Source organism: Anastrepha obliqua, chromosome 3, assembly GCF_027943255.1.
Source record: "Anastrepha obliqua isolate idAnaObli1 chromosome 3, idAnaObli1_1.0, whole genome shotgun sequence".
Classification (NCBI taxonomy): domain Eukaryota; kingdom Metazoa; phylum Arthropoda; class Insecta; order Diptera; family Tephritidae; genus Anastrepha; species Anastrepha obliqua.
This window is the reverse complement of record NC_072894.1, coordinates 33,718,507-33,730,558: the sequence shown is the minus strand read 5'-3', so window position 1 is coordinate 33,730,558 and position 12,052 is coordinate 33,718,507. Positions and strand designations below refer to the sequence as shown.

General features: G+C 39.8%; 1 protein-coding gene across 1 annotated transcript; it reads right to left on the bottom strand.

The window, feature by feature from the left end:
* Positions 1 to 10,659: 10,659 nt before the first annotated feature.
* On the bottom strand, positions 10,660 to 11,193 carry LOC129243072 (larval/pupal cuticle protein H1C-like). Its single transcript, XM_054880167.1, has one exon. The coding sequence runs from the start codon at positions 11,191 to 11,193 to the stop codon at positions 10,660 to 10,662; it is 534 nt and encodes a 177-aa protein (XP_054736142.1).
* Between the last annotated feature and the right edge of the window lie 859 nt (positions 11,194 to 12,052).

Below are 12,052 nucleotides of genomic sequence, written 5' to 3'. Positions count from 1 at the left end.
GCGGAGGTTTTTCATAGTAGTTTTTTCTTTCGAAAAAAAGAAAAAATCATTTAAAAAACCAAACCTGTGATAAATATACAAATATAATGATGTAGAATTAAGATTTAAATCATATTCTGTAAATTGTGCGATAACATAAGTATTGTAACGTTTTTCTACTTAATAAACTCTTATCTTATCTTATCTAGATTTGGTTCATAGGACAGAAAAAAAGTTCGTTTTTGTAACGCAGTGTAATTAGTGACAGATTTTTAGCAGCAAATTAGTCTTATTACTCTAATTTGAAACTGTTAAGTCAAAATTATTATCTTGCGACCAAAAGTTAAGGATATACAAAAGCTTGATCCGCTCTGTGCTTACCTATGGTTGCGAACTACGGACACTAAAAACTACTGACACTAATCAGCTAATGGTCATCGAGAGAAAAATTTTACCAAAAATGTATGCTCCAATAATGACTACACGATGGAACTTATCGAATAAGATATAATCATGAGGCGGAACTTTAAGCGAAAAACGAATAAAGCCTCAGGATGGCTTGGGAACGTGTTTATAATGCCCAAGGAGAAAATAACTCGAAAGGCAGTTGTTCCGCCCAGTTGTAGGCCGAAGAAGAGGACGTCCACGAAAGGAATGGCTCGAAGTTGTTGAAGATGACCTTGTAAAGCTGAACGTGCGGCGGTGTGCAGCCTTAGATAGGGAGGGCTAGCGAAAAGTTGTGAATGAAGCAATGATTCACCAAGGACTGTGATGCTAAGAAGAAGAAGAAGAAGAAGAAGAAGAAGAAGAAGAAGAAGAAGGAGGAGGATGAAGCAGAGGTTGTTACACCTGAGATTATGAAAAATGTGTGACTTGAGTACTTCCATTGTGTGAGTACCAGGACACAGTCGGGTTCACTTGATTAGATGCAATCATTTTTATTGAGGAAAATGATTATTGAAGTAACCTTATTTGATCTGGTAGCACAAGAGTTCTGATAATTCAACTGAAGACTGTAATTTGCTCGAAAATAAACATGCATCAAAATATTATACCCTCTAACGGTATTTCGCAGCAATAAAACTTCAGCAGTTGTAATATTGTGTCTGATTTATTGATTCACTTGAATAAAGGCACTCAATTTGCCTACATTATTTGCGAATTAATCGGTCGGTGACTTTGGCACAACGCGAATTTCGTCGCAGATTTCCTCGCCGTCCAACGCCTTCTGGTGAAACACTGCGACGTTTAGCCGTTCGCCTCGAAGAGACTGGCACAACACGAGATGTTGCCAGGTGTGGCAGACCCCGGAGTAGCCGTTCTGCAGAGAATATTGCTGCTGTAATCGAGGATGTCATGGAAGCGCCGTCGACAACGACCAGACGACGTGCCACGCAAATGGGTATCAGTCACCGTACAAAGTCCAGACGGTGCATCAGCTGTTAGCTGTTGACCGCCAATCGCGTCTAACATACGCTCAAGCCATTCTTAATCACCACCAAGAGGAAGATGATTTTCATCAAAAATTATCATGAGTGATGAGGCCCATTTCCATCTTAGCGGGTACGTAAATAAGCAAAATTAACTCTTCTGGGGCACTGAAAATCCGCGTGTAACCCACGATGAGCCATTACACCCGCTCTAAGTCACTGTATGGTGTGCTGTTTTCGCTGGAGGAGTCATCGGAGCTTTTTTCTTCGAAGACGTCGCGGGCCAAACGGTTACTGTGAATGGTGAGCGCAACAGAGCAATGATCAACGAGTTCTTTTTGCCGCAACTTGATGAATTGGGATTGGAAAACATGTGGTTCCAACAGGACGGTGCAACGGCAGACACTGCACGTGCCACAACCGATATGCTGAAGGATGCATTGCCCGGGCGCCTAATCTCCCGTTTTGGCGATTTGCACTGGTCAGCAAGATCGCCTGATTTGACCGCTCCAGACTTCTTTTTGTGGGGCCTTTTGAAGTCGCGGGTATATGTCAACAGGCCTCAGACTCTTGCAGCTCCTAAAGACAATATCCGTCAAGAATGTGAGGACCTATCGCCGGAAGTTTTGGCCAAAGTGATGGAAAATGCCATAAAAAGGGCTCAAATGGCAATCAACTGTGGCGGCGGCCATTTACATGACATCATATTCTCGACTTGGTGTAAAAAAAATTAAAAGACGAAATAAAAATAATCCACAAGAAGAATCAAAGTTTTTCATTTTTTTTTTAATACAGCCAAAAAAATCGCAAGGTTACTTTTGCGCCACCTGTTACAACATAGTCCCCTTTCAGAAAGATACACTTCTCCAACGCTCCGGCCATTTTTTAGCCCCTCCAAAAAATTGGATTAGTCGAACTCTCCAAAATACGCCTCTGTCTCGGCGATGACTTCCTCGTTTGAATTAATTTTTTTTTCCAGCGAGCCATTTCTTCATAGTCGCAGGGAGCCAGATCGGGTGAATACAATCATACTCTAATTCATGCAGTTTGGTGGCGACAACTCCGGATGAATGTACTGGCACGTTTAGTGGTGAAACATCACGTTCGTTTTCGCTAAATGCGTCGGGGGGTCATAGATGGCGAAGTGGCCCAACGTGTACCGAACGATATTTTTTTTCATCTTGGAGAAAATCACGAAACACTTCTTACTCGAATAGCTGCCAAATCCAAACTAACCCATCAATCAGTCTGAAATTTGTTTTGCCATCCTTTCATAGATGCTAACACCAGCTTCCCTCAGGAACGCCCTCTGTCATCAAACACGGGAACTTATTGAACCGCCCTCGTATATATATATATGGATATTTATATCCCTGTAGTTTCTAGGTGGAACAAAGAGTCTAAATAAACAAGTTAAAATTTGATTTATTTAAAGCTAGAAATTGCCGGCGGATTTCAGGATGGACGGGTATTTGCTTCGTTAATGCCCAGTGGTCGATGTTAGTGATAGTATCAGGCCAGAAAACGCGCGCAATTTTGCGAAAACTGCGATTTATAAATACATGGAGTGCTTCTATATTACGCATTATTGTGTTTCATGTCTCACAGCCATACAGAACGACAGACTTTACATTAGATTCAAAGATCCTGAATTTCGTCCGCCTGAATATAATTGATGATCTCCACACCTTGTCTAAAAGACCAAACACAACGCGACTCTTCGATGTACGACTGCGCTGAAACTTATTATGAAAAAGGACAATGTTTAATAACAAAATATCGTAAAGCTCTTAATTTTTTTGTGGAAATAATCGTCGGAATGAGTCGACAATTCAGTACCTAGTTGGTGAAAAAATTTCAAGAAACTGGTGCTGTCAAGAATTGGAAAAGGACTGTCACACGAAAGACTAAAAAGTTGACGGGCTGTTGAGATGTATTGCTGTAGTAGCCCAAAGTGTTGCTGAATAGCTTTCAACATCAATATCTCGACGTTCCCAATAATTAGGCATTCATGAATCGACAGAATTTACAGGTTTCACGTGTAGAAGTGGTCATGGTGGACATTTAATTGATGGCACTTTTCATAAATGCGTTATATAGAAATTAAGGATAAAAGTGAGAAGTGAATGCATTTTACTCAGTAACAAAGCAAAATTATGTGAGTAATTTGATGTGAAATATTTGATGTGAAATATTTGACGTTTTTCGCTGGAAGAGGTTACATTCAACAAGTTCGTTCCCCTCCAACATTTTTATTTTTGGTTAATCCCTCCAACTTGATGCAACGCCTTTTTCACAGGTTCGTGTGGTTTGGTTGGCATGAAGAGCCACAAAACTTTAATTTTCCGTAAAAGCTTGCCAACTATTATAAATTATTCATTACAACGCGCCCATCTGCTTACTCAAATACATATATATGTATGTGTGTGTAAGTAAGGACAAGTAGAATCCGCACATACATAAATACATGCACATCTGTGCGACGGCTATTACACACCAGAATTCTCCCTGCGCCAACAAGTGCGAGCGTTTACTGCTGCTGACAGACTTGGTAGCTGAGCAGTGGTGAGGACTGGTAAGACTCGTAGAAGCTGCTGCAGAGACCAGGGGAATGTGCTGTATGCCAATGCGGGTTTCTTCTCGTTTGCACCTAATTTGATTTTTCTCCTGCTCTCTACCACCGCACATACACACAGATATGCGAATATAAATATCCACAGACTTGAGCGCGCGTAAACTCAGTTTTTTTTTTGTGCTTCAGTATGCCACGTTGCTGTGGTTTGTACCTCGCATTTCATCGCTGCTACTACGTACTCTTGCTACACAACATCCTTGACGTTTTTGTTGTAGCTGGTGGTGGCTGAGCGGCAAGTATTTGGCAGCCACATGGTTTGTTATTCGATTTTTTCCAGCGACCTTTTAACGCTCTTTGCCACCATTTCGGATTGGGTGGAGGTTGTGTATGACTCTGAAGTTTGATTTTCCGACAGACTAAGATACTGCAATAGCGCAGTGACAGAGAAAGGGAGAAAGAGTATGAGAAAGTGGTAGCGCGGATAGCGGGTGGCGATGGTGGTGTGCAAAAAATGTCTGTTATGTGGCTAAGAATTTCGAGTAATTAATGGCAACGGTTTGATTAAAAATTCCTGAATAAATTGTGCGAAGTGATAGCTGCAGATTTGCCGCTAAGTAAAGATTTGCGCAAATTCGCTCACGCTTACGCGCTCACACTAATGTTGTTGATGTCTGCGTGATTGAAGGAAATATTAAGCAGCACTTTAATACAACTCATCACTTTTTCCAAATTGAATTGCTGATGGTGCTTCAATTCTGTTATGCATTTGATATTGTCTTCAATTCGCTAAATGCATTAGTTTTGGCGCATTTTGAGCTAAATTCAATTATACGCGCGGCAAAGCCGCTGAACAATAATCAAAAACAAATAAGCAAACAAACAGAGAAACTGTAGAAAGTCAGCCTAAGGCACAGTCATGTGTGTGCACACGCCGTTTCATGACAATAGCAACACCTTTTTCTAACTCACCAAGTCTCTTTGTTTATGAAAATTTAAATTTGTGAAAAGAAAATACAGCGAAAGTGTTAAGGCTAAAGAGGCCGCAGGCAAGCTACATGTAAACGTTAGTAAAAGTGAGATTTTTAAAATTATATACAAAACATTGGCACAGTTTTCCTGATTTCTGTGAAGTTTTGCATCGAGCTGTAACCGTTGATGAAAACTGGACTCATCGTTTCACACCAGAAACTAAGAACCAATCAAAACAATGGATTTCTCCAGGTGATTCTGCTCCAAAGAAGGTGGAGACAGTCCCATCGGCCGGAAAGGACATGGCGACGATTTCGTGGGATGCGAACGGCGTGATCTTCATGGATTATTTTTAGAAAAAAGAAGAACAATCACTGGACAATGCTACAGTGAGTTATTGGACCGCTTTCATAAAAAAATTAACAATTCGGCGAAAAAGAAGGTGTGATTTCACTGCGATAGCGCAGTGGGTTATGAATTGGTGCGGCTTTTTCTTGATCCCTAATATGAAGGAAGGGCGAGCGGGAAAAAAATTTAGTTCAAACGAGGAAGTCATCGCTGAGACAAAGGCGTATTTTGGAGAGTTCGACAGATCCTATTTTTGCAACCAGATGTCGAGATGCACAGCGAAAAGTAATGTTGAGATGATTCAACGCCTTCAAAATAAGGTTCTCCGAAATATTGTTAAAACACCTTGGTTTGTTCGAAATGACGGTATGCAAGAGATCTGCAGGTGAACAAAGACAACGACTCAATAAACTCTTTCGTTGCGAAGTATGCTAAAAGAATACAACAGCACACCAATGCTGAAGCTTCTTCTCTTTGCACAAGAAGCTTGGAAAGGAAAAAACCACTAGACTTTGTAGTTAATCCATTGTTATAATACGTCTATACTTTGAAAAAAATATTACCTGTTACTTTTGTTAAAAAGCATGAAATGTAAATAAATTTAATGTTTGAATAATAAAAAAAATTTTAAAATTAAAAAAAAAGGCTGCGTCGAGCCAATTTTTATGTGTGTTTATGATGAGTTCTACTGCATCTATGAATTTATTTGCTGCCAAAAACTGCCAGCTCAAATTCAATTTTACTTCAATTAAATAATCAATCAAAAGTATTTTAAGTACCTTTTGCGGTAAAAGTAGTTGTAGTGACATAATTTTGAAGCGGAGTGTACTTAAGACACTTTCAGAATACTAAGCACACACACATACATACACGAAGAGGCAAACAGACTTTTAACTTGTTGGTGTCAAATTTAAAATGATTACTGCGGATTATACGCACAATTGGCATTCATGGCTTCGCGCGGCTGTGACCCAACCAAAATGGCAACGCCTCCCTCCTTGTCACCGAGCAGCCTCTTCGCTGCACACTCGCAGTCGTAATCAAATTTGCATTATTTACAAATTTAGTTGAGTTGAGATTTGTTATGCGTAATATAAGGATATCCTTTTTTACTTTATTGCTGTAGCTTTGCAAAAATTCCCGACAGTGTTTTTTTGTGGTGGTGTAACTAAATTTACTGGGATTACTTTGGTCGGAGAGTATAATAGTTAATTTGCATATTAACAAATGTCTCTATTACTTTGGTGATGACTAATAATGACTTTTATTAAATTATGTGGAAAATTTCCGCAGTGTACATTGCCTTCATTCAAAGATGCGTTAACTTTTGGCTATTAAATGAGAATAACAAAATGGAAATAACAAAATAAGCTACTGCATATCCGAATGTGCACCATTCCAAGATTGCAAGCGAAGGAGAAACAACAAACTAATACATATACAGACCTGGTCGCAACAATAGTACAGCGATGTTTGCAAGGTTTCAACAGTTTTGATTTTATATGGTAATAAAGGGTTTTCCAATAAGAGGTGTTATTTTGATATTCAAAGAAAAATGCTATTTTTTAATATTAATGATCGGATGTTTATTTCATTGCCGTTAATAGTGGAAAATAATATCAGGCAAATGACAACCACGACCACGCTTACAGGACAATATCCTTTCCATGAAATTTTCCAAAAGCGAATTGCAAAGTGGCTGCCCTATGTCCTCGATAGCCTCACGAATTCCATCTTTGAGGTCTTGAATCGAGACTGGGCTATTGGCGTAGACCTTCTCTTTCACGTGGCCGCAAAGAAAAATGTTACAAGGTGTTAAATCACAAGATCTCGGTGGCCAATAGTGATCTCCTCTTCGAAAGATAACACGATCCGGAAACTTTTCCCGTAAAAGATCAATGATTTCGTTGCTTGTGTGCTCCAGATCAATACCATTCAATTCCGACCATAAAAAATCGTTAATTGTTAAGCGCAATTCATTCTCCAGTAACACCTGTTATTGGAAATCCTTTTATATTACAGTAATATTCTCTAAAAATATACTACACCAAAAAACAATAGAACTCAAAACATTAAAAAATTCAAGAAATATTCATCATATGTTTAAGAATAAATTTTAACGAATCCAAAAGTCTCTTAGTCTCGGCCCGGTTCGCTATCCCGTGATTATAAAATAAATCCCGGAAATCCCGAAGATCTACACTCCTACTAAAAATGCATTATTGTAATCCAAAAATTGCCATTTCTGATAAGGTTGTGACTTCTATTTGGAAATAATCATTCTATTCATTATCATAGACAAGTTTCTGTACAAATGAAAGAAAAATACGTCAATTTATTATTGGAACACAAACAGGTGGTTAAACTTTTACTTATGCATGAGACCATTAGTTCCTAGAGTCATGCCATTTGGCTATAAGATTCTTTTTTATCGAAAACTCCATTTGAGCTAATTCCGTTTTGGATACGTTAACTGATGTAAGACAATAAAGTATACTGAAACCCCGTCAAAAACTACAATAATTTACAATCTATTTTTCCAAAACGTTTGTATTTGGTGATTTTCGCATTGTAGGATCAAAGCACGAGTTGATCGTCCCTTAACGTGTTGGTGGTTCCCCTTCGGTATCAGTGTTATATCTAGCGTAGGTTTCTGAGAGACGGGTAGAGCAGTGACTCTTGAACTGGTATTAGATTCGTCTATACAGGCACTACACTATCATAAAAGAAGTGAGTAGATAATCACAACCCCTGATAGCTTTAGGCCAGGCTGCCATGGTTGTAAATGGAGACTTCCATCTAGGTGATAAAATGATCAATTCAGTTCCGAGAAAGTCCTCAATAACCTCCTTCTCTGAAAAGCTACCACGGCTTCTACAATGGGTATTAAATGGTAAATCCAGCTTTCCTGCTTGAGTGTCGATCGTCCAATGACGGATAACCACAGCTAAAAGTTTGGAAATTGGACCAAGACCAGGACTATAAGCCCCTACGTCTATTGTACTGCAGTCATAGGATTAACGAAATAGTCCACGAGGTAATGGAACTCCATCTATCTGAACTTTCTTGAGAGATAAGTTGTGAAATTCTCCTTTAACAACAGCCAAGGCCGACCACCGGATGGAAGACCAATTCAGTCGACCCCTTCCTGGCAAGCTCATCAACAATTTCATTTCCTTCCAAATGGTACCTGCACACTCAAGGGATTCGATGTCCTTCTTACACGAGTTGACCAATTTGGATCTGCAACATGTCGTCGTCAGAGGATTTATCGCAGCTTGACCATACGTAAATACATACAAATTTTGACAATACATAAAAATTTTGACAACTCCCCGCTCCCGCGTTCCCTAAGCGTTCTGTATATCTGCAGGATCGCAAGGACTTGGTTGATTTGGAGAAAATCGCTGCTCCGTTTCCCTATTCCAACTTGGACTGACGGCTTTAAGACGTACCAGCGATTTGTCCAAAGTTCAGGGAAAAGCTGTGTTAACTGCCTAAAAATGCTTTCATGTCCCTTGAGAGATTGCCTCCAGAAGCCAACATCCTTTAACCTGATAGCACTTTGAGTAACGCGCAAAATTACGTAAAAGTCGATAGGAAGTAAGTGCAAAACGACATTCATAGCAACACTGGGGCAAATTCCACATGCTCAGGTGATGCCAAAACATCCATTCCTTTGCACTTTTTCCAGTTTATTCATATTATAGCCCTTCTGAAGAGCTTCCCACCATATAAGTCATCCGTACGTTAAAATTGGCAGAACCACTACGTTGTGCATCTATAAAACGGACTGCGCTTGAGTTCATATTTTTGGTCAAACATGGACTTGCAGGAGTGGAAAGCTTGTACTACAGATTTTCAATGGAGTTTATGGGGTTGGTTGGTTGGTTAAAGTGGTGATTCTTCCAGAATCCAACTAGCGCTTCCGCGCCATTTTGTTGCCACATCCTCGTTACCAACTTGTTTAACGGTTATTCACAGCATAACTATATCCAGTCTGTGCGGTTAAGGAACCTTATTAGGTTGTTAACGTCTAAGCCAGATAGTTATTCGAGATTCTCGAACAGCGGTTGGCCCAAGGTTAACATTTTGTCCTTCCATAGGGCAGGGCATTCACAGAGGAAATGAAAGATTGTCTCCTTTTTCTCCAATTGTTTGCAACTGTGACAGTATGTATTGGAGTTTATAGTCAAGTATCACTCCTAGCTGTCATTCTCAAATTATAAAATGTTGCAGTTGCCTGGAAGAGTATTTGAATGTCGTGTTTGGCCTACGAAGTCCGCAGTAAGATTTTCACTTCACTGAAACCTAATCTACCAAGGGCTATAATATACTCTTATTTATACAGAAATCATTACCATTTCCGTAAAAAAATTTACCAAGTGACTCGTCAAGACATCTTTTTCCATAGAATAGCCGCTCGTAGTTTACCAACTTGTTTTCACTTCAGAGTACTTAGTAGAGAATCACTGAAAGATTTGAGAGCGCTTAACTTAATTTACTCAATGCGGCTTGTTTCAATATTTCTTCGGGATTTTCAAAAATTTAAGATCTGTTGTGCTAAAAAATTCTGTTTAATTATCTATTAACAGCTCTGCAGTTATTCAAATGCGAACTGCAGTCGGTTACGCGAGAGCAACATTGGGTATGGCTCGAATACAGTTTGTGTATCTTATTAGTTGAGCCAAACCGCTCACTTCTGTGGATGTCTGGTAGACTTGGAATCTGCAAACAGCCACTATATTTCAGCGTTTATCAGAGAGATGAAATGGTTTAATCACATCGGTAGAGTGGAGATTTGAGACAAGTGATTTAACAATTTGCATCCTGATCTAAGTGAGGGGTGCAGAGCGACCCAATTATACTCAAACTTGACTCGCTAGACCTAATTTTAGCATCGGGTTGATATACCCTGTGTCTTATAGAGCGCTTTCCATAATGCGTGTAAAGCAATGGTGACCATATTAACCCCCTCTCCTACGCAAGCTAGCTATTCTATTTTTATTTTTAGATAACTTAGGGGTTAGCAAAGTTTTTTCTGGCTTGGGGAGAGAAGAAGTCAGAATCTTGTACTCTTACACTGAGAGCACCAGGTTCGTCTCTTCTGGACTCACTTTCATCCCCTACTTCTTTAGCCTCCACGAACATTTCACTCGACGAGTTTAGGTATCGTCATACGACCCACCACCTGTAATTTTTTTAAGGAAATGAGAAGAGAAAACACACCACCACATACAATAAAATAATAAGTTCATTTAATTTATTCCAATATACAACAACAAGTTGATAACATTTTCTATTGAATAAATATTGGACATCAAATCATAACAATTTCAATCCAGTTTCAATACCTTATTAATACCCCCAGTGAGTACCGAAACCATCAAAGGCAACATGCGCAACAGCCACAGCTGGTGAATAGGCAACAGCTGGAGCAGCAGCAACATGACTGTAAACCGCTGGCGCCGCTGGATGTGAGTACACAACTGGTGCGACCTTGGCCACTGGAGCAACTAGAGACTTGCTAACCAATGGAGCGGCAGCGGTGGCGTAAGTAGCAACGGTGGGAACAGGAGCGGCAAATACTTTAGCTACAGGAGCGGCATAAGTGGTAATAGTTTTAGCGACAGCTGGTGCATAGACTTTGTTGTTGATGCGTGTGTCCGATTGGCGAACGCTGGAGTATGGTGTGTCCACAGCCTTGGAGTGATGTGAGCCGGTTCCAGCGAAAGAGCGCACCACATTTTGATGGGTGGTAGCGACAGCGTCTACTGAGGGATTAGCAATCTTAGCGACGGCAACAGGAGCTACGGCAACGTGCGATAGGATAGCACCAGCGTTGGCCACAGCAAGGAAGGCAGCAAAACAGAGTACGAATTTGAAAGCCATTGCGAAATTTTGTGGTGATTTCTTTTGCTAATTCTGCACGATGCCTAAGTTGTAGATCGTATGAAGCTAAAAATGTCAACTGATGTCGATGGCTTGCTGAGGACGCGTTTTTATACGAGCGCTGAGTATTTGAAAATTGGAAAAGGTTTAAATGGGTACTGGAAATTTCATACAAATATTAATTTCATCTTGCTTAACCGTAATGAGCATGTAAAATATTAAAGCGGCTTGTTAATTAAATTGGTTGAACTGAACTTGTCAACCGGTTTTCAATAAGATTTGTTTGAGAAAAAAAAAAGTATTTGTAGACAAAACAGCGCAACAAATAATGATTCAGCAAATTATGAAAGCTATTAGGTAGCTTTGGTGATATTTCTAAGCAGTTGAAAAAATTTAACATACATACATATGTTTGTAGGTGCTTCAGGTTTGAGAAACATTTCACACACGAATGTCGACATAAGCTTGCGTTGCTCAAAGCAAAAGATTCCAATAGGGTATATTGGCACTGCTTGATTTCTATATAAGTATATACTAGGTGTTCAAGAAGTTTTGCGATTCAATAAGAAAAACACACAATTTGGTCAGTATAGTCTCCTTGAACACCAAAACGAGTACACTTGTACAAACGAGATTTCAATTTATGAATTCCATCTGAAGTGGGAATCTGGAACGGCCGCAAAAAACGCTTCCACAGCTGTTATGACCTCATCATTTGATGAAGAACGAATTTTTTTCTTCAGCTTTTTTTCCAACTTCCTTGGCACGGAGCCCGTTCTGCCACTCCCTTCTGCAGCCATCAAAGCCCCGGTTAGCAAACGGGTTACTTTAACCCACAATCGAGCTTGGCAGGCTGAGA

What these genes read in the sequence shown, in the direction of transcription:
- LOC129243072 (XM_054880167.1), bottom strand. Translation starts at nt 11,193, where the DNA reads ATGGCTTTCAAATTCGTACTCTGTTTTGCTGCCTTCCTTGCTGTGGCC.